General features: G+C 32.8%; 1 protein-coding gene across 5 annotated transcripts in view; it reads right to left on the reverse strand.

The window, feature by feature from the left end:
• The window catches only part of SSBP2 (single stranded DNA binding protein 2), a 236039-nt gene that overhangs the window by 124961 nt on the left and 86594 nt on the right, over positions 1 to 24484 (reverse strand). For all 5 annotated transcript variants that reach the window (XM_054578555.1, XM_054578553.1, XM_054578552.1 and 2 more), the window contains exon 4: positions 21463 to 21547. In XM_054578555.1, coding sequence (XP_054434530.1) covers positions 21463 to 21547 — 85 coding nt within the window. The remainder of the gene's footprint in view (positions 1 to 21462; positions 21548 to 24484) is intronic.

Here is a 24484-nt window from a genome sequence, read left to right on the forward strand (position 1 = left end):
GCTTTAGCCATATGTAAACCCAAATTCAGTCATAAGGAACTTTATTTCAAAGAGTGTGTGATGATCTACAGCTTATTTAAAAACATCGCTGATATTTCTCCTAGTGTAGATAAAAACGTGATTATAAATAAAATCTGCCTTTATAAGAATATTCACAAATTCACTGATCTACAACTGGATGAATATATTTATAAATTCTAAGCAGTTTGAAAATATGTCGAAAGAAGCTAAGTGGAAAGACACAGACATAAGATACAACCCCCTTCGGAATAAAAACCCCTTGATTTTATACGTATTCAAACCGGCTACCAAGGAATGCTTGATTATCTTCCTGAGTCATCAAGATTTGTTGCAGCACATAATTAAAACGATAATGACCTTCCTGCCATTGCAACTTGGTCTGGATATGACTTCAGCTTTGAAAAATTAAGGGGAAATTTTAATGTACCAAAGAAGTTATTACATAAAGAAAATACATTTCAATAATAATCTTTTAACTAATACGCTACATAACTTTTCAAAAGGTTCCTAAGTTAACAAACAAAACAAAATAAAAATAACTCTAGTTGTTAAAGACATTGATACCTAGGAATAGAATGTGTCAGGTAAAAATTAATTTACCATTACTTAATACCATAATATCTTAGAAAACAATCAACTTACACTTTTCCCATGCATGGCCTCCTTTCCAGTCTGGGCAGAAGGATGAAAATACAAAGGGGCAGTCAAAGAATAATACTGTGACCTGGGGTCATCTCTTGCCATCAGTTTTCGGCAAGGATAGACCCAAAAACGATGGCTACTTTCTCTGATATTGCCTCTCTGTCATGTCATACTCTCCTCAGCAGGTATCTCACTGGAAAAATGAGGCCAATCAATTAATTTTGGTGTAATAAATATGCTCCAAGTCCTAAATTATATAAATAATCTTTTAAACATGAATGTATCAGCACAAAGTGAATGAAAGCCTGAATGAATTTTAAAATAGCTATACATGTTTACATACTTGTGGGTGTATGTTATACTTGAATAAAAGTTCACTTTTTACTTTAAGATCAGGAGTGATCCTTAGGCAGGTTTATTAACATATTGTTTATGCTGCATAGTCAAATGGTATATTAATGGCAGAACATGAATATAAACCTCCATTTACCCACCTGTTCGACTTTAAAGCCACTGTCTTGTTTTGGCAATTATACTATACTGTTTTCTATTCAAAATAAGTACAGCAAAAACAATTAATCATTCCATAGTTATTAAATGCTTATAAGAAATGCACTGGGCATTGTGCCAGGCATTGGAAGCTTACAACTATACAGTGGTAATGAATTATACCAATAATTACAATCTGTTAATAGCCATCACTATATTTTAAGTAAAAGTTAAGCCCTACACGGAAGTATATCCATTGAAAGGATCAAGAAAGGCTTTATGAAGAAAATGGCATCTCTGGTAAAATCTCAAAGGACAGGTTGAGTTTAACAGGTGGAGAAAGGTTCTGACTATTAGAAAACCTCAGGAAAACATTTCCAAAGCCATGTGACTAGGAAAGGGCTGCATTGGTTTAAAAGGGTTTTTTTGTTGTTGCTTTTTGCTCTTGGGTATGGAAAAATTTTAAGCAAGACACAAAATGCACTAATAATAAAATAAATGATTAATTCAATTAATAAGTTTAAAACATCTGTTCATCAAACATCATCAAAAAATGTTCCAAAATCATTTACTTTAGAAAACTCAGAAAATATTTGACATATTTTGTACACACAATAGACAAAAGAGTATTTTAAATACTTAGTTTACTGACTTAAATAGTAGTTACCTTTCAGGGGCTACTGACTAGGACATACCCTTCAGGGTGCTATTAATGTTGTTCATCTTGATCCGGGTATTAGTTACATGGGTGTTATGTTCTGAATGTTGGTGTCCCCCAAGTTCATATGGTGAAATCCTAATGCCCAATGTGATGGTATTAGTAGGTACAGGTCATGAGAGGTGCTTAAGATTATGAGGGTGGAGCCCTCATGAATGGAGCCCTTACAAAGGAGGCTCCAAAGAGATCTCTAGCCGCTTACATTGGGTGAGGGCACAGCAAGAAGGCACTGGCTATGAATCCACAAGAGGGCCCTCAACAGAACTCGACCATGCTGACACCTTGATCTTGTACTTCTTAGCCTCTAGAACTGCAAGAAAAGAATTTCTGTTGTTTATAGGCCACCCAGACAGTATATTTAGTGACAGCATCAAAATAGACTAAGATAATGAGTGGCCACGAATGTAAAAGTACATCTACACATCTAAGATGCATGCCCTATACTACACATGTCATATCTTAATAAAAATAATTAAATAAGAAGTCTATAATTCAGTACAAAAAAACCAAATATCTCAACCGAAAAATAGGCAAAAGCTTTAATGCACATACACAGGACAATATGCGGGAAAACTTAGCTGATGTAGTTGGGAGTAGAAACTTAATAATAACGAGAAAAGAAGCAGACAAACTCGAAACTGAATGCCAGGTAAAGAAATCTGGATTTTTTCCTGAAATTACTAAGAGATTATTAAACATTTTGAGTGGAGGAATTATTTAACAAGGTCCACATTAAAGTTTCAAATCATGGAAGAACAGAATAAAGATTATATTATAAATAGAATTATGAAAGCTAGACGAGAAAATGAGTTTCTGACTCTTTTCTCAGGTTTTTTTGTTGTTGTGGTTTAGGTTTGGCTTGGGATTGAGTGATTTTAATTATTTTTAGAATATTGAATTTAAAGTGGCAGAATGATAGCCAACCACAAATGTTCAGTGGACCTACTGGAGAAATAAGACTAAAGAGAAATTGGGGAATCATTCCGATACGGAAGTTATAATGAATCATGAGGGCCAAAGAGAAAAACTAGCATGATAGCAGTTCTGAATGTTAAGGTATAAGAAGAGGATTGACAAAGGAAAAAGGAGAGGTTACATTACATTAAAATGTGTAGACCTCATTAAGGGTGACTAAAAGATGAGATGCTTCAGTATGTTTTTAATTTTAATCTTAGCTGCTTCTGTCCTTACCAACTGTAGAAATAGGAGTCGGAATATTCTAGTTATAAAAGTTATGGTTTTTACTATATAGTTCCAAGTAGCTGACAGTAATAGCACCTGGCCCCTCAGCACACACACACATCATGTAATCAGAAAAAGATTTTACAATAAGGAAAGGAAACTGCCAAACAGCTCCTAGATGCTACCTGGTGAATGGTTTACCAGTTCCTGTCCTGACCAACTGCCAGCAACAGCTTTCAAATTAATTAAAACATATGGTCATTAAATTCACAACAAGAATGCATTACAAATAAACCTCTTATGCACCACAGATAAAGTCATAAGAAGTTGCCAGTAAATATAATTTTTCAATTTAAGAGGTGCTTTAATCTTAATTTCTGATCTTAATTTGGCAGTGAGTTTTAACAACAGCTTTCAGTTTATTTGCCCTCTATCTCCCCAGTTACATGGTTAGTGTTCTAAAAATAACATTTAGTGTATTAAAAAAGCTTCCTATTTTAACAGGCCTTGCAGAAAAGTTGTGTAAAACAAACAAAAATTACTATCTCTGGGTTTCCACTTAGAAAATTTGAATTGTGGGGAAAGGAATAGTATGAATTTGTGTAAAGAGGCTTTTTTGTAGAATAAAAACTCCTGTATTCCTTTAAATTATGGTCTCTATGATGAAAGATATTAAAGCAGAACTATATAAATGATTCACTACTGTTAAATTGTTTTCAGGAAAATTCATCTAACTGTACAACAATTAGACAGGATTTACCCATTTCAAGGAAACGTGAGGTTGAATTAGTAGGGGAAAGAAACAGAATCACAGTGATATATCCTAAGCAATAGAGAAACTGTATTAGGTCTCATTTTTGGAATTGCTCAGGTGAGCAGTGTAAGACCATCAGCCATGTTAACTCCAAATTCAACTCAAGCTCATGAACTGAATTTGTACTGAGTACCTACTGAGCCAGGCCTGCAGATAAAAAACCAAGTAGACAACTCAACCAAAAGATATGCAATGGACAATTAAAATACATACTGCTTTTTTATTTAGTTCCTATTTCAGATTATAAATCTTAGCTTTGGGTTGGGAAACAAGTGTCGGTATGTCTAGTCTCCAGTCTGGTATGTTCATATCCCCATGTTTTATTGTCTTTTTCTGTCTTGTATTAGAATTATTATGTAACCCTGGTAGATGGGTTTTGAGTGGAAGATACTGTTATCTTATTAAGGATAATAATAATAATACAGATATCTTAGAATAGCCTCAGGCCTAGTGTATACAGTATCTGCCCAATGTCAATGTATTAATGAGGCAAAACATTTTAACTGGGAGTCACTTCCTAAAAATTTCACATGTCTTTCTGATATGAAAAAACATCTTTTGTGAATTGAAGGCACGGGCATTAATGACATCATATGTTAACACCAAACGCTGATTTTATAGTGCTCAACCTCTTTTTCCACTATTATCCAAGTACCCTATTTTTTAAGGCCTAAATGATTAAAGATAATCTTCACTATAATTATGTTCATAAGGAAGGAGTTTAGAGTACTTAATATCTCAGATGTAAAAATGAAGGAAAAAAAAATAGACCAAACACAAAATATTTTGCTTTAATCTTAAGATTAAATCCAACATGCAGCACCAAGAACACCAAGAAATCCAAGAAAAAGTTAAGGAAAAGCACAAATATCATAGGTCAAATATAGAGCTTGCTCTTCTATTTCTAGTAGGTATATTAGTGGTCTGGTACCTGCTAGGTACCAACTGATTTCAAGTCCTCTATAGCATGCATTGCCTAGGTCTATAAGAAACAGACAGAAAAGGATTAGTGGGTGAGGGACACGGCAGGTGAGATCAAGAGTCAGAAATTTGAAGCTGGAAGTAACCATGAGCATATAATCCCTGAGGATATGTGGCAATACTGGAGGCTGCACGTTGGATAGAAGGCTTGAGCTGACATCTGGGTTAAATGTAAAATAAATGTGTTTGACTAGATAATCCAAAAAACCACTTTTAGCTCTAAAAATCTGTTACTCTATACCTGACAATTTTGTGGAGGCTGTACCATGTTAATAGAAACCTTCAGAGCCTAGGGAAAAGATCCAGTAAGAACAAGAGTAACTTGGCTAAGTTGAAAAATTCAGTCTCAGCCTTTTTTAAAAATAGTAGAGAGAGAAAAAATGATAACTTCCCCATAGAAGAAAGAGGAAAATATTTCTGCTGGAAGAAGTTATCACTTTAAGCTTCTTGTCCAAAATTGAGTATAATATAATACAATAATTTTTTAAGTATGTAAGTATAGGACATAAAGTATATTTTATATTTTGTGGGAAAAGCTAAGAAGAGTAGTCTTGTTCTCATAATGGAATTTCTGTGCCATGTCTCAATATTTCCCATTTGTTTTTTTTTTAATCTACATTTTTTAACGATTTTATTTATTTATTTTTAGACAGAGGGGAAGGGAGGGAGAAAGAGGGGTACAGGTATTTCAATGTATGGTCGTCTCTTGCGTGCCCCCTACTGGGGACCTAGCCTGCAACCCAGGCATGTACCCTAACTGGGAATTGAACTAGCGACCATTTGGTTTACAGGCTGGCGCTCAACCCGTTGAGCCAGAAGAGTCAGGGCCCAATAGTTCCCATTTGATTGCCTCCTTTTAAGCAAGGATATACACAGAAAAATGCAATAAAAAAATGAGGTCATATAATGGCTTCAAAACAAGTATATTGATTAATTTAAACTTTATTCAAGCTGTAACTTCTAACAAAAAATTTTAAATTCTGAAATTTAAAGTTTACTGGATTAAAAATATAGAAAAAACCTTATCAGTAGTAATCAAGTTCTATCTCAGCCAAGGCCTTTTGCTTCCACCCAGTTTTTCAAAGGCCTTCTTAACAAACTGAGTCTCAAAGTAAATAGCTTTTCCCTTGGAATATAAGCTGAGTTTGCTTAAGCATTAGGTTAAAGCTCTGGTTGTTTAATCTAAGAAAAGCCATTTTCACATGACAAAAGTATTTCTCTTTGTTTGCAGTTGATGTCTATAAGCTGCTATTATTTTTTCCTTACAAATTTTTCAAAAATACCAAAAATAAAGTCAATACAATAGTTTAAAACTTGTCTTCTTTATTTTGATGAAATTACACTTTAGAAAATTTATTATGCAAAAGATGAGATTTTTTCCATTTTAATCATTTAAAATAACTTAATTCAACACTTATTCTCATAAACTCACAAAAAACAATCATTTTCTGAAAACAGGTAATGTTAAACCTAATGTATACACACTCAATTTTTATATTAGACTTCTATTACTCAAGATAATTCCTTTCTAACATGTATTTCTCATATATAGAAGATACATAAGTGACAATTAAATATGAAGAAAAATTTATAATGAATATTGAAATTTGATAGTAAACACATATGATCAGATAGATAGCTCTTTAAACATACAGATATTTTAAAATAACAAAGGAACTATTCTTACAACTAACTGCACTAGACACAAATAAATAGGCGCTACCCACATAAATGTTTCTCCTTTATTTTAAAAAGTTGACATTTCTATAGCATTTGCCATCTAAAAGGTGGCTTCCCATCGTTGTACAAGTACTTTTAAAATATGTTAGATTGCTGGTTTTTGGTATAAAAAACTCTTTCTTCTTACTAAGAAAGAGATTCTTGGTTTTTAAACAAAACATGGCAGTTTTGTTCACATTATTTAGCAAATAGCCATGCCATTGGGAAACTTCCACTCATAGTTATTTTTTTAACTTATTTCAAATCCATTCTCACCAAATGCAATAGATGCGGAACATAATATTTGCTATTCTTGAAATTTTAATATAACTACATTATATCACTCTCTATACTCAAAAACTGGTTTGAACCAGATGAATTATAGTTAGTAATTCACTGATATGTGTTATCTAATAAAATTGAAGGGTGTTTCTACACACTGGAGAAAAGATACTGAACCAGCCAATTATTGAATATTCATTAATAGGTAGGTGGTTTTAGATCAGTTATATATTCAAATATTTGGTCTAAAAATTTTAATGTTTCATTTAGATGTTTACCAAGAGTTTGTTGTATTGGTGGACAATGATTATTTAATTGTATTTCAAACAGCTTTTGCAACATATCTTCTTTTTGAAAGAGTTAGAGAATATACTCAATTTTCACATTAAGACAAATATTTATACATTATTATAATGTGCTAAGCAGTTTTAGCGTAGGCATAAGGCACTCATATAGTATTTTCCATCTCTTAGTACAAAGAACTTTTTTGTTCTATAGCTTTGCTATCCTGGACTTGACAACCTTTTAAAATTCTATTTAAATCCCAGAAAATATTGCAAAGGAACAACATACAGAAGATTCATTCCTATAAAAGTAGTTACCTAAATAGTAGAGTATGTGCTAGAGGAAATAATAGGAAACAAAGGCCAAACAAGGAACCTATATGATCTGAAGGAGCAGGAAAACCAAAACCTGCACATATACAAATGTTACAAGCATACACTATAAAATAGGAGAGCTATAATGTTTACCAGCATAAGGACTTCCCGACAGGAGTAGTCAGTGAGGTGGCAGAACAGATAAGAGCAAACAGAGGAACACATCTAATATTGCTGTTTACAAATACTATACATAAAAATTATATGTTAAGTATATATGCCTAATCTGATTCATAGGATGAAGTAGTTATAATTTTTAAAAATAATGGCCATAAATACTTTCACATGCCTTTTTCACATATATTACCTTACTTAATCTTCAAAATAAACCTGTGATTTAAGTATTGTAAGATTAGGAAACATAACAAAAGAGAAATATATGATACTTATATTACACCTCATATAAACTATTAAATAAGAAAAGTCGGTCTTCCTAGAAATAGTTCTAGAATCCACAAAAACAGAAAATAAATATAAGAATAAGGCATCTGTGTCTCAATAGCACCAGTGCAAAAAAAAAATGATTGAGTTTACACTTGCTTCAAGGTCGTAGTACATAATTCTCTGGGCCCTCCCATACACCCCATCTTCCATCCTCTCTCAGTATTGTTTCCCTGACATCATCCCTTGTCCTTTTCCCCTCCTCTCCTTACAGTACCCATCTTTGATTCAATCCCAGTCTCCTCCTTAAAGGCTTCCCCAGTGAATCCAATCTACTCTAATTCTTCCTTGTCCCTGTACTGCATATAAGAAAATCCTAAATCTAGATTTTACTCTAAAATTTCACTTGCAAATTAGTTGTTTGAAACTTGAATGGAGTTTTATGTAAGAAAATTTGTTATAAAATTTATAGGTGTCTCAAAAAACCCTTTAAACTCATAACAGAAACACTATTTGAGGTAAAAAAAGTTATTTCATAATATTATAATAGCTTATAACAAGTGTTAGTGTTTAATTAGCAGAACATGTGGAAACATACCACAGTTGTAAATGGATTCCAAATGGAGTTTGGATGCTTTCCAGAAGGACCTTCAAAGTCTAACTGCAGTGTGCAAAAAAGATTTCACATTGCAGGCTTGAGGTCTATCCTTAGAAAGACCAGCATGCAGGGTTGGTCTTTAGCTATCTTCTGAGAAGTTTGATTTCTGGAGGGTTTTCACTATTCCCCAAATAATAGCTCACCATGCCTAATTGTACAAACAGAACGGTTTTTCCTGAACATCTGCTTTTCTTCTAGGAGTCTGGAATTTTGGAACATACTAAGTAGCCTATTTGACCAGCTCCCAGTAGAAACCTTAGGCACTGAGTCTCACAGGAGTTTCCCTGGTATATGGTTCACATTTGTTACCACAGGTCCTCGCAGGAGGAATTTAATTCATCCTGTATGACTGTGCGGGGGGAGGTTCTTAGAAGTTTGCTTCTGGTTTCCTCCATCCACTCCCCACCCCAGCCTTCTCCTCTTTTCCTCCAGACTTCTGCTTCCTTTTTCTTTTTCTTCATAAGCTTTTGCTATAATAAGTCATAGCATGAGTATGACTATATGCTGACTTCTGTGAGTACTTTTAGCAAATCACTAAAGTTTTGAGTGGTCTTAGAGACCCCTGACATAGGCTCTTACCTATTTTGTCTTGCTTCCATTAAATGTATAAATGTTTAATCCTTTAAAAAAATTTTTTATCGTCATTTGAGGACAATTCTTTCATTGCTTTTACAGAGAGAGGAAGGGAAACAGAGAGAGATAAACATCAATGTGAGAAACACGGATTGCTTGCCTTCTTGTACATGCTGACCAGGGATCAATCCCACAACCTGAGTATGTGCCCTGACTGGAATCAAACCTGCAACCTTTCGTTCCACAGGACAATACTCCAACCAGTTGAACCACTCTAGCCAGGGCTGAATGTTTAATATTTAATACAAGAAAACTAGTAACAGTATTCTGATTCTTGCCCTGGTGGGTTGCTCAGTTGGTTGGAGCATCATCCTGTACACCAAAAGGTTGCATGTTTGATTCCCAGTCAGGGCACGTACTTAGGTTGCTTGTACAATCCCAGACTGGGGCACGTATGGGAAGCAACTTATCCATGTGTCTCTCTCACATTGATGTTTCTCTCTCTTCCTCTCTCTCTAAAAAAATCAATAAAATATCCTTGGGTGAGGATTTAAGAAAAAAAGAAACTTTATTAATTTATTATAAAATGTATACCAACTTCAGCAATGTTTAAAAATACACGTATTCTTAAGAAATGCTTCCTAGAATTTATGAAACATTGTGTTCATTGATTTAACAGGAAGGATGCTATTATAAAATCTTCAGCATTGCTTCAACTGGTTAAGAGTTTAAACATTGTGATGTTTCCACTTGTTTTTGCAGTGTGTTTACACACACACACACAAACCCACAAGATTTTTCTTAGTAAATCACTTGACTCATAACCTGAGAAAAATTACTAAACTTGAATATTTTTAAAAGAATTTAGATTTGGAAAAGGAGACTGAAGTTGATTCAGAGAGAATCTGGGAAACTAATCTGAGCAGCTAAGTCCCTGAGCAAGTGCACCAACCATTTTTATTCTGGAAATGAGCACCTCTCAGGCAAGAGAGAGGAAATCAGTAGATGATCCAACTGCATGCCCAACTGTTTGACATAGGAAAATATAGGAGCTCGCTGAGAGCAACTGAAGGGAGTTAGCAACAAAAGGCAGAAAATTTGCCTCAGTAACACCTGCCTAAATTAAGCCTCATTGGCACTGAAGAAACAAACATTCATCAGGAACACAACAGCCTAGTTTCTCTCAAAGGTAGAATTAGCCTAAAAGTCCCAGCCAGAGAACAAGCAGATGGAAAAGCAGTAAGAGGCAGCTGAGGAGCAGGAAGAGAACCTCTGAGAGTCAGCTAGGAAAGTGCCCTCCTTATTCAATTTGCCCTCCCATAGAGACCATTTAGAAAGTGAGAGGTTTCCAAGGATACCAAGTTCCAATGAACCTAGCAGTGGCATCAGCTCAATCCCATCTAGATCTGAACTTGGAGAAACTTGAGCTCTCCTCCAATTAAGACAAGAGTTAGGTGAGAATGATTCCCCAAATAGGAGACTTACAATGCCCCACCCACTTCAGTCTCCCCAAAAACTCACAAAAAAGACATATAAAAATAAATAAATAAATAGTACTGCAGACTTAGATATAAAACCAGGTAAGTACCATTTATATTTCAAACATAAAATTTTGTTGAGATTCCTAATTCTCTGAAAACTTCCTTGTGTTTGTTACCTCCTATACATCTCTGTAGTGAATGAAAGTAAATTCCTAGGCATAAAGAAAAAAAGTGAGCCTTATGAGAGAAAATATTGACAAAGGAAAATGGGGAGAAAAGATCAAAGGTTATAGTTACTGTCTAGAAAGATACATAGGATCCGTAGGTAGGTGGCTTGTGATGGAAGAGGTTTACGGATTTAACATACAGCAGGTTCCCAATGTTCTTTCACAAAGATATTTTAGGTTAAAGCAAAAAGGAAGGAAGTTAGTCTGGTGTATGTGGCTAGGTGTAGATAAGATTTGCATATGGAGAATATCCCCATAATTTCTAATACACATTAAATTAAGCTGTGCTATTGTAAACAATATAGAAGTCACTTTATGAGAGCTAAAGGATTTCCATTTACTTTTGAAAAGTGTTTGAGCTTTTGCCGTAATAAAAATTATAATATGACCTAAGCTCTGAAATATTTTCCCTTTTCATATCCATCTTAGGGCTAATAGAGGGAGGATAATGATGAGAAAGAGGGATAAGATAAGATGATATGTAGGGTAAGGTAATTATCAAAGGAAAACAAGAAGGAAGAATATTCAGAGGGTCATATAAGAGTTGTCAATGTTCCCATGGAAGTGGGAGTACTTTGTTTAGAAAAAGCATACCTGATGCATGTACATTCTTTCATCAAATGTTAGCCGAGTACCAATTAAGTATAAGCTACTAGATTACCAAATTGAACATGATATTTTTCTTTGCAGTCTATATATATGCTTACCTCCTTAAGGCTTGAGATTTTTTACTTTGCTCTTTATTTTACAGGCAATTCAACAGATGCTTGCTACAACAAAATTGCAATGAAGAAAGAGGGCTAATATATTCAGATTCCCCCACCTATTAATCTAAGTTTCAAAAATTTCTGGAAGAAGTCATGGATCATTTAAATCCAGTTAGTTTTCTTCCTAAATTTGAATCTATTCCCCCCGCCCCATATAATACATGACTGATTTCTAAAATGAAATTGTGGCCTATAAAAAATCATTCAGGCATTGACATAGTTTGAGTCTCAAATCTTGCTTCAAAAACTGTAAACAGCTTTTAAATATCTTAAGAACTCAAGATAGTATATTAACACTAAACACATTTTATTAGTTGCCCTAGGATATAGAATTCAAGCAGGAAGCATCCTAAAATAGTGAAGAGATTCAGTAAATTCACTGGGTTAGAGAACACAACAGTCATGCTCTCTAAATCAGTCTGGCTACTGTGATAAGTATTTACCTCTCTTTGTGTTGTGTTTTTCTCATCTTAATGCAGGCCCCTTCCTGAAATTCCTAAAATGTAAGCATTTCCCCCAAATTTGTATCCCCAGGCCTAAATTATTTCACCTTTATTCCTACTCCTATAGCTGAACCTATTTTCTTTATGTTCTTCCTTCCAAATTTCAGGTTCCTGCTATAGTATCACAAGTCTCAGCTCATCAGTCATGTTAACTACAAATGACTTTAAATTATTCCCTCTTCCTCAATCCCTACACTTAGAAAAATCTCATTTTTATTCTTTACTTTCATTCTTTATTTTCAATTTCATTTGCCACCAACCTAATTCAACGCCTTTTAGCTCATACCAAGACTGTCAAGTGAACCTCCTCACAGTCTTCACCTATAGCCCTTTGCCTTCTTCAGTCCCTTTTACACAATGCCCTCAGATTAATCATCCTAAAATATAATTTACTATTTTTAATATGCTCAAAAATGACTCTATATTGAAAACAGAATAACAGTTTTATCCAGTATTAACAGGCGTGTCCAACCTTTTTGTGTCTCTAGGCCACACTGGAAGAAGAGTTGTCTTGGGCCACACATTAAATACATTGTGACACATTATCGCAAAAAAATCTCATAATGTTTTATGTAAATTTACAATTTTGTGTTGGGCCTTATTCACAGACATCCTGAGCTGCAGGTAGGACACCTTTGGAAAGTACTGAATGAAAACTTGGACAACCCAAGTTTTCCTGGCTAAATCTCACTTGAATTTAAATAGAAGGCTCTTTACTTCTCTGGGTACCAAGTTCCTTATCTATTAAAATAACTATGTTGGACCAAGTAAGCATTTTTTAAACTTTTTATTTAAAGTTTTTGGATTGTTTTAGATTATGATGCTGTAAATATACAAAAGAAATCTTCCTAAAAACCAGTTGCTTATTCAAGAGTTTTACCAAGAACCCTTAAAAGAGAGTTCTTGCATCCTGAGGGAGTGGAGAGCAGACAGGTGCACAAATAACTGTTGTAATGGTGTTGCAACTTGATGGAGACTTGAACTAAGGCATTTGCAGTGGGATTAGGGAAGAGAAGACATGTGCAGGAAGTGTTTAGGAAATGGAATTAACTGGTTTTGATGACCACTTGCAGATAAAGGAGAAGAGCAATAAAGGGAGTAAAAAGAAGATTCATTTATGGCATTAGTAACTAGCTAATGAATAGTCCATTCAACTAAAAGGAGAAAACAGAAGAAATTGGGAAAGGGTAAGAACTGAGCTGCTTTATTTAAAACAGAAGAAGGTCAAGAGCCTTCTCGTAGGGTGTTCTCTCCCTCCTCACTACTAGGCACCATCTGCAGCCCTTCCACCATACCCCCAGAGTCAAGAGAACTCAACATGAAACCATGAAAGGATAATTTCACTGTTTCCTTACAGTTTTAAAATTCTAACATCCGTTAGCTAAGCATTGATACTGTGTTAGATTTTTCTAATCTGGTCAAAGAGCTCTGCTTACTATTCCTTAAATACACCTTACAATGTTCCAGCATCAGCCAGTTTCTCTGATATACCTTTCCTCAAATATCTCTTCTTATCCAAATCCTAATCATCACTCAAAGGACAGTAAATATTCACAATGTCTAAACTCATACAGTATAGCAGTTATTATTTACAATTAACTCACAACAATTAACACAAGATATACAGCTCATATGCCTCTCTAGACAGATTATAAACCCCTAGAGGCAGAAATATTCATAAATCTTGGCCCCTCCCATAGCCTCAATCCAAGTAACTTGTACATAAATGGATTCTCTAAAAAGAATTAATAAGGAAATGATAGAAGAATGATCCTAATTATGTCTACAAAAATCACTTCCCTTATGAAATATTGCATAGAATTGTATTTGTGAGTAGTTTACCCTTTTCCTCTTTAAAAATTCAGATATTTTAACACAATATATCACATATCTTTTAAAGTCAACTTGGAGTTTGGGAGCTTGAACCCAACTTTAAAATATCTGTACCTTCTTTTTGAAGAGATTCTAAGGCTTTCCTTCTAGAAATTCCAGAGACTCAGAAGTTAGCATCTGAGCTTTGGGAACTGATACTATCTATCTGCTATGGCTGGCTACAAATAATTCCTTTTATTGTAGTAGTAGTTTGTAGATTTAAACCCAAAAGACAAGAAAATATCAGGTCAACTACTGTGAAAAAAATAAATTTAATGCACAAAATAAATGCAACCAAGTTTATAGTTATTGCATAAAGTCTGAAAACAGATAACCCATTCTTATTAGTAAAAAACAGTGTCACATTATTCAAGCCCTATCCATTATTTGTAGGATAAGTAACTATTATTTAAACTCCTAATAGATTAATATATATTCTGTCAAGACACAGTACTTAAAACTGTGAGGCACTTGTTTATTTTAAAAAGAGGCACCAACCCCTAACCTCAGTAACAGTGCTCACCAAAACCAAAAAACACAATAATTGAAAATTGTGGATTGAGGTAAGTAAGTGAACCATAAGTTTTACCAATATTTTTAGTTTCTTTACTTCAAATCAAAGGGAAAGGGAAAAAAAAACAAGACCTTTCATTTTTTAAGCTGTCCCAAATACCATCATTTTAAATGAAGTTGTATAATACATAAAAAGTAAAGTGGCTATAGAAATATGACTACAAATCTAAGATATAGATATTTTTCCTTTTAAAAATCCCCAGAATAACTTATTTTATATGACTTTTAAATATAGAATATCATACCTCTAACAAAAATGCATGTTATTTTTGAAAGAGTATCGTATTTGTTGTTTTTTTAATGTTATGACATTATGGGCAACATAATCATAGGCAGTGCAGCATCAACATCGAAATAGTCCGAATAAAGTTTTTCCATATTCATCTTTTCACACTGACCAGAAATCATATTTTAATAAAAATGAATACATCAGCCTGGCTCAGTTTTTCAGAGCATCATCCCCATATGCCAAAGCTGCAGGTTCGATTCCCAGTCAGAGCACATACAAGAACCAACCAGTGAATGATGAATAAATAAGTGGAATAACAAATCGATGTTTCCTTCTCTCTATGTCTCATCAATCAAATTTTTTAAGTTAAAATTTAAAAATTAAAAATTCATACATAATTAGGGGCAAACAGGCTTAAGATCACATTCCTTTAAAATACATATTTTGAAACTATATTTTTCACAATGAAACAAACTGTTAAAGTCATCCCTGCTCTGTTTTTTATCTTTTTCATATTAGTTTCTTTATTTTTGATTTTAGAGTGTCTACGTAATGCTGTAAATTGTGCTACAAAATATTCTTAAGTAAAGTAGAAATCTTCCACAATGCTTTATACTTTCCTTGATTGTCTCCCTTTGTTCATTTGTCCACTGAATGACTGATATAACTAACATATTGCTCTATAGGAAATCTCAGGATCAACAGAAGTAGAGAATATAGCAGTACAGTTTTTAGCAGCACTAGGGTGCCACCCAGAAGCAATCCTAGCAAACCAATGACGTGCTGGGAGTAGAGACGCAACATATCCCACAGATAAAATGGTGAATATACTTCCTCAAACCAACACGGCTAGCCCCAAAACAAAACAAAATAGATAACTTACCTTACGCTAGAAAGAAAATAGGGAAGTTTATAAGATTTATATATGGCAATGGAAATTAAGCTGTACCCTACAGGAAATGACAAGAGGAGTAAAAATATGGTAGATAAAAATAAGTCAAAAAATTAATCTCATGTACCTGTTGAGGTGAACAATAGTCTATATATTGACTGATAAACGTTAATATATAGGTATGACAATTTTCTATCATCTTAATGTATTTTACATGTAACTTTACTTGTTCCTAGCCTATGAAAAACTCTAGTTTACATGGGTCGTTTAGGAGAATTATAGCTCAATTTGACACCATTCATTTATTTAAGCATTTACTATTGCCACTATACAACAAAATCTAAATACACATCAAAAGTTATGTGTACTTACTTTCTCCACAGCTATAAATTTTCACTGATCTAGCAATATAATACTACATTGTATCTCTCTACATGTATTTTACTATTTGATATTTCAAACCTCTTAAGAAAGGTCTCCTTTGTTCGGTGGTAAGCCCATGAGGATGGGGACCATTATCTATTTTGGTCACTGCTACATTCCCTAGTGTCCTGCCTCCTGAGATATAATGCCTCTGCTCCCTGCTTTGATTCACTTATTACATCTCTACAAGTTGCTGTCTTACCGGTTTTGAAATACCAAGTGAATAAAAGTAGTATTAAATAACATTTCTGTAACTATATATCTAGTTATATTAAGACAAAAAATGACAAATACTTATTAGATAATATTTTATTTAATCATTCATTTATGTAAACACCAAACGTGACTGGAACATCTCATGTCAGGCACTATGCCGGGCACTGGGAATGAAAAAGACAAATAAGAAAAAGCCTATTCCCTGAGGAAGCTCACAAATTACTAAAGAAAACATCTCATCACAAACATTTAATACACAGGGACATCAAGGAAGGACACAAAGGATGTTACAGGGCCATAGCAAAGAATATACCTAACTCTCTGAAGTAGTTTCTATAGAAGTATTTTCCTGAGTAATATGATTATATGTAAAAAATCTTCTTGAGGCAAGAATAAAAGCATTTTTCTTTTATTATTCTATTTACATAGTATCACATGTTTATCTATCACCTTTTAAAAGTAGCTCATCACCACAAACCTGTAACATAATCCTTTCTGAATGTTATAGATACTCTCTTTGGCAAGAAGACAAAAATCAGCCACATGTTATCAACAATTATGATTCAAGGCTATCACTTTACCTGAATATTTCAAAGATTTGAAACATTTCCAATTTCCCAGATTACTGCATTCTGTTAATATTTATTGACCATCTATTATTTGGCAGACTCTAGAGAAGAACAAATCTAATTCTCTGCTCCCCAAGAGCTCATTGTCATAATGTGATTTCATTACCATTACTCTATGGCAATAATATATTTTGGCTCTATCGTTGCTTTAGGACCATTAAGGAATCTTCCATTCATACCAGAGAACTAAAATTATAGACTTTGTATATGTTTTTCATTAAAAATTTGGTGATATATATTGATACTTTTCCTAGATATGTTTGAAATTAATGAAATCAAAATTGTTAAATAAAACAATTCTATGTTAAGCTGTAGCAGAAAAAAACCTAGTAAATATGAATTGACTCCACATAAAAACATTGCCTGTGATTTCAGAAATAAAAATATGCTGCTGAGAAGAAAATAAAATCTAGTTCAATAAACTTATCAAGTTAATAGGTATTATATTTAATCACTTGAAATGATCATTTACTTTTTAATGATAATACTTTTAATAGATAATAATAATTTTACAGCTCAGATGAACTTAGTTTATACTCAGGATAAAAATAATAGGGCCAAGCTAGATACCTCCCAGCCATGTGACAGAATAGCTGTTCTATAGTAAAAACTTATAAGGTAAATTCCTAATTATTAAATCTTCCCCCAATAATTTTGGATTTTACTCCCCTCTGAGAAATCAGCAAGTAGGCACACTTTACAGTATTTGCAGTAACAGAGATGAAACAAACAGATTTGTCTGGAGATCACCCCTAGGTTTTCTGCCATCAGTTCTGCAGCATGAACACAACAATGCCTGGCAACACATTAGAAACTACTGTGTATATTCTTTTTCTAAAGTTAATCATTTAATTGTGTTATTAAATCTCATTATTTTAAAATTAAAAAAAGAAATATAGAAGAGCACACAAAATAAATGCATGACATTTTGAAATTTTACAAAGCAAACACTTGGTTATTATAAAGTAACCACCATGGCGGTCAGGAAAAAAAGAACTCTGCCAACCCTGTCTGAAGCCCTTTCTTTCAAGAAGCCCATCACAATCGTAGCCTCTTCCCCGTCCCTTAAGCAACCATTATCCTGACTTGCATAGTAATCATTTCCTTGTGTTTTTTACAGCTTTGTCACCCACAAGAGCACCCTTACACATTGTTAACTGTTGATTTCCCCATGCATTATTATTCTACATTTAGTACTGCATACAGCTGATAACTACAATTTAAGTTAACATATTTGAAAATATAAATGGCAAGAAAATCAAAGTTTTACCCATCTTAAATGTTTTCTCTATTTTCCATAATAGGTATCGACAGGGTGAGTTTTCAAGGAAAAGGATATTAATACTGCATCTATAACTACTTGGCAAATAAAATACTAAAGTGATAAAAATCCATTCTGAAGAAGCAATGTTCAGAAAACAAACCAAAAAAAAATTTAAAAACCATAAGCCAAAAATGTTTCTGGAATAATAATTACCAATAAAAAAGGTCATTAAAATTATAGAATGGCTCAAAATTGTATCTATGCGGTATATATATTTTAATATGTGCACATAGAAAAAAAAGTCTTTCATGAGAAATGCTGTATGTCTATACATGTAACATGATGGTATGAAAACATATGACCACCTCTAATTTAAATTTTATTTTACTAAGTATTTTATTTTCTAATTTCAGAAGAAAGGTTGGAATTAATCAAAGGTAAATTTTAACCTGTTTTAAGGTAACTTTCCTAAATATAAAATTAGTATTATCTATAAATGTTTAGGAAACACAAACTGTATAGATAGACAAAAATCATGCATAATCCCATCATCAAAAAAGTCACTTTTAACATATTAGCCTATTGTTTAATTATTCATTATTTACCTCATCATTCCTCCACTATTTCTTTAAAAAAAGTAGTTTATCTTTCATTTCCATTCAATCTTATAATCAAAGATGATAAAATAACAAGACTACTTTTTAAACACATCAGAATTAATACATCCAAGTGAGTATTTTTTTTTTTAGTTTAAAGATGCAAATAATGAAAAAGCATTTTTCAGTAGACTTCCTTAAGAACTACCTTGAAATTCAGTCAGTATACACAATAATTACTATTACAGAAATGGTTCCCAATGGATTCTCATACAGGAATATAACATTCTAGAATTTTACCAAAATCGTATTGTGTTCCTATTTCCCATATTCTGCCTTGAGTCTTCACACTTCTATGTCTACATATTAAACATGATTTATGTTGATAATTTTCAGAAATTGACTATTAAGGATTCAGGAAATCCAACTTATGAAAATTACCATAAAATGTGCTATGGAAGACAAATGTATTTCTAAATATCCAATTGTAATAAAAAATTACACAAGTCCAACTTTATCTTTTCACAAACCTCCATTTAAAAAAAATGTGGAGATATAGTACAACTAAAAATAAATCGGCTTAAAGGTATAATATAATGTTATCTAAGAATAAATTAAATCTCTTAAAACTAATATTTAAGATATAATTATGAAACATCAGATAGAACACGTGTTAATATTCATAATAAATTAAAGAACAAAATAGTGACCTTTTTCACAACTACACTTCCTTAGGACCAAATTACACAGTAAGAGGTTGTTCATCCTTTAAAATCTACTCTACTTTTACTCCTACTTCTGTGGTCTATGCTCATTCCAAAAACCTTGAAATATTGAAGTGGATTTCTAAAGCAAATAAATATGAATATTCTCTGAAGTATTGAAAAGGCCTTATGAATCCAAAATAATTATGATAATGATGATGATAACGGCTATGACAACAGTAATGAAAGAAATGCTAAATTCATTCTCTGTTCCCTGTAAGATTTCCATGGTCAGCAAGAGCATGCATCTTTCCAAGCAATGGAGTTTGAAAGAGTACTGATAAAGTTAATTTCTTAAAATGTACACCAACAAATACTACATGTCCTTTAGAATAGAACACTGGCGGGTATCTAATGCCATCTAGTTGTCGAAATTAGTGGGTATTTTAAAAACATCTCCCATGACTGGCAGATCAAATCTAGGCATGTCTTTCTGGGTATAAGAGGGAGCTGAGAGTATTCTGCACTAGCCAGTTTCCTTATATTCCTCATGGTTACCTCTCTGCTTTATTTTTTGCCATCAGCTAAGAGTGAAACAGGAAAATGAGATCATTCAGATAAATACTGTGTCCTGGGCCCTGCCTGATCTGCCTTTTTCTACTTTTCTTTGTATGTAGCAGCATCCATTTCACTCATCTTGTCTTTGAGAGCTATTGTTTAGGACATAGCAAGTTCTTATGAATACAGTCTATATCTGATGAGGTAATCACGAGCAGTCACACTTAAATAGTTTAGCAAATGTTTCAAGTATTACATAGTCCCTGCCAGATCCCAAAGATATTTGCTTCTCTTAAATCTGCATACTTTTCCTTGTGCTACTTTAGGGGCTATAATTCTTTTGGCTATTTCTACCCTCCAGTCTAAGGCTGAAGTATTTCCTTTGGAAGAACAGTCTTTTTCCCTTTTGAACCCTGGTTCTGGTTTTTAAGGCTTTTTGTCTTAAAATTGTCTATAAAACAATTTATAGAGATTGATGCCTCTGTTCTACCAACTAAATAAGTATCCCTCTGGTTAAATTTCAGGTACTTACTATCAAATACTTCCTCAGGCTGCAGCCTCAACTTTACGTCCACCAAACCTAGGGAACTGGATTTCCTCAGTCCCAAACTCAATCTGTTCTTCTTTTATGGTCAGTTCTGCAAACACAATGTTTTCCGAGCCCCTTCATGATACTGTCTCCTCAATTTTAAATGCAATTTTTCCCTATTTCCCTAAAGAAAATTTTCCTTGTTTCCTCACTTTTTTTAAACAATTCTTATCCCTGATACTATCAACTCCCTAAAATTGCATTTGTGGTTTTTCTAATAAATTTTAATATACATCATCAAGCCAAGGATAGTCCACTGCCCTTCTTCAAGAATTTTTTTAAATCACATTTTAATTTTTGCACAGAATCTTGTATTTCCTTTAATTCACAATAAACTTTACTTGTGGAACTGAATTCAGTGAAGGGGATATTTAGCCTTATGACTGAAATTGTTGTTACTTTCATGTTCTTAAGGAACCTCAAAACACTTATGATATGTAACCAAAATTAGCAAAAAGAGAAAAATATAATATTTCTTATGTGTAATATCATTTGCATAACTCTTATCAGGACTCTTCATAAAATAAATAATTACTACTTAATTATTATAAATCTAAAACTTCACAAATCAGTTAGGATTAAAGATAAGAAATACATTTAATAGCTTGGACTTCAGACTACTCTCTTACCTTAAGCATCCTCAACAAGACTCAAACACCCATTTGCAATTTAATTTTAAAGTTATGAGCCTATTTTTCAAGAAAAAAAGAATAATTTCTTAAGCACCAAAGGAAAAGAATAGATGCTCTAATGCATTTTTCAAGAGCAGTGGTTGAAAAGAAAATGGACAATATAACAGTAAGATTATATATTAACTTACATAATCATGGAAGGCTTTTGCTTCACTTGAATGTTCACATGTTTCCCTTCTTTCTGGAGCTGCACAGTAGAGATCCCAAAATACACTAAAAAAGTAATTATGGCAATATTAAGAAAAATCATATAATGCCAAATGAGAGATAACAATTCTAAAAATGGAAGACATTATTTTTTATATAAAATATGTTTTCTTCAGGACAAATATTTCTTTGAAAGACTTAGTTTCAGGCAAGGCTCTTCATGCAATAATACGGTATGATGTAGCCATCACTCAGAAATGCTAATATGATTTTTCAACAAATTTAAAACTGTCACTCTTGTCTGTTTACATGACAGACATGAGATCGAAATAATTATAATAATTTTCACAACTTTCCCATGAAGAATAAACACAGTAAAAAAAATAACCTAATTTAACCATTAAAGAATAAAGTGGTTCATTAATTTTTTCAAGATAATTTTGTTGTCCAACTCACAAGCCAATAGCCTCACCATTAAACCACAATGGTGGAGGCAGGGATTGGAAGGATGCTGCCACAAGCCAAGGAGTGCCAGATACTGCTGGCAATAATCAGGAGCTGGGAGCCTGCATGGAACATATCCTTTCCTTGGGTCCCCAGAAGGAACCAACACTGCTGACATCTTGATTTCAGGCTTCTGGCCTCAGAACTGTGACAGGATACATTTCTGTTATTTTCAACCTCCCCTGAACCTCTACCTTCCACCCCCCAAAGTTCTCCCCACGCTGTCCAGTTTGTGACAGTTTGTCATGGCAGCCCTAGGAAACTAGTAAAGTTAGTTGCTTTGTGGAAGAAAAATAAAAATAAAAACAACTCACATTTGTCAAACAAATGTTTTCTTAAAATTTCCTTTTATTTTCCTTGGCAATTACCAAAATAGGTTAGTAATTCTGGAAATTAAAAAAATCCATGCTATTTTTTTTCTTCTATCCAAGAAAAACGGGAAAAAGCTAGATGAAACTGTTTTGGAAAAAAATAATTACACTGCTTATAAAACATGTGGCCCTGATCATCCTTCCATCTATAAAATTAATTATGAGCATGAGTAAGAGTTTCAAAAATCAAGAAATCAAATGTCTAAAAGTACTACTGGTGATAAGCCAGCCCTACTAATTACTAGTTCAAGTTGCCTGAACAGATCAGAACACAATTTCCTTCTCTATGAAATGAGATTGTTTAGAAAATTAAGATATATAACAAGCACAGGGTCTGACTCACAGTAAACATATTATTAACAATATCATCAACACTATAATTAGTTTGCATAAAAGCTTAAAATGCATACATATTGTGAAGGCAAGTCATTGTGCTAAGGGCAACCTCAATAATGGTCTAGTAAAACTTGGTAAATTAAACCTGGTTGTTTTGACCCTTGAAGTTTCATTTAGTCTGGTTCTTGCTTCTCATTTAGTCTGCTTTTCGCTCTCCTCAGCTGGGAGAACACACAGTCTGTAGGCCTTATAACACAATTAAGTCAGTAAAATAATATTACCTTCAGAAGTGAAAAATATGAAAGATTGGATATTGACATTTATTGCCTTTAAAATTTTTAATATAAACAAGGAACACAAAGAAAATAATAAAAGCCAAACTAATTTAAGTAAATTTCAATTATTTTTAGGAGAAAGTTGTTAAAAGTAGTACTTGGCCTCCCCATTCCCTTTTTGAAATAAAAAGTATAAGAATTATAGACATACAAAAATATGTTTTTGACTAGGATCAGGTTATGTTATAAACTACAGTATGTTGCAATTATGTCTCCTTTCATGTTCTTAAGGCATTTCAAAGCTCTTAAAATCAAGATTTTATAATGCTAGTCTTTATAAAGTATATTTAGTTTAAACATACAATATTATATGCGATATTATGACAACTAATCTTTTTCTGTTTCTTAATTTCCTAGCAAATATCATATGATCTCTTTTCAAAATTATTCTAATATTACTTTTAAAAGGTTGTCTTACAAAAATGACTAGAAGAAGAATAATTTATTTTTGGAGTATGCTCTAAACATTATTAAATAAATGTAATTATTTATACAACTATAATTTAATTAAATACTTATCTTTGAATAATAACATTGGTCTACTACTTCTAAGTTTCCCCTTTATGGATTTAATGGGAAGTGAAAAGTTTACAAGATCATGATGAGGGATAATAAAACAAGTTGGTAAAATAAGATAACTTTATATATGACATGTCTAACAATCTTATATTACCTAAACATTATCTCTTTGAATAATGGTAAAGAAATATATCCTTTCAAGACATTTACCCAAGGGAAAAATACACAGCTTTATAATAATAGTTACAAACATCAATACTTCATTCTCATTACTTGATAAAACAACCAGATAGAAGATAAGAAAGGAAATAGAGGGCAAAAACAGCACAATGAATCAACTAATTCTAATAGATACATACAGAACACTCTACCGAACAATGGCACACACATTCTTCTCATGTGAACATGGAACATTTTCCAGGATAGACCATATGTTAGGGCATAAATTAAGTCTCAACAGATTTAAAAAACAGGTATCATAAAAAAAATATATTCTTTAACCATATAGGATGAAATTAGAAATCAGTAACAGAAGAAAAACTAAAAATTTCATAAAATTGAAGAAAGTAAACAACACATTGTCAGTGAATGAAAGAAGCAAACACAAGGGAAATGAGAAATAGAAATACTTAGAAATTAAACAAAAGCATGACATACTGAAACTTACAAGACTCAGCAAAAGCAGTGCAAAGAGGGAAATTTAAAACTATAAATACTTACATTTAAAAACAAGGATGATCTTAAATCAACAACATAACTTTAAAACTTAAGGAAATAGAAAAGAACAAATTAAACCCAAAGCTGGCAGAAGGAAATACTAAAGATTAGGGCATTGAGCAAAGAAAAACAATAAAAAAAATTATTGAAAACAAAGGTTGGTTCTTTAAAAAGATCAAGAAACTTGACAAATCTTTAGCTAGAAAGACTAAGAAAAAAAA

Source organism: Pteronotus mesoamericanus, unplaced genomic scaffold, assembly GCF_021234165.1.
Source record: "Pteronotus mesoamericanus isolate MK-2021 breed Mesoamerican mustached bat unplaced genomic scaffold, CSHL_Meso_final contig_50, whole genome shotgun sequence".
Lineage (NCBI taxonomy): Eukaryota > Metazoa > Chordata > Mammalia > Chiroptera > Mormoopidae > Pteronotus > Pteronotus mesoamericanus.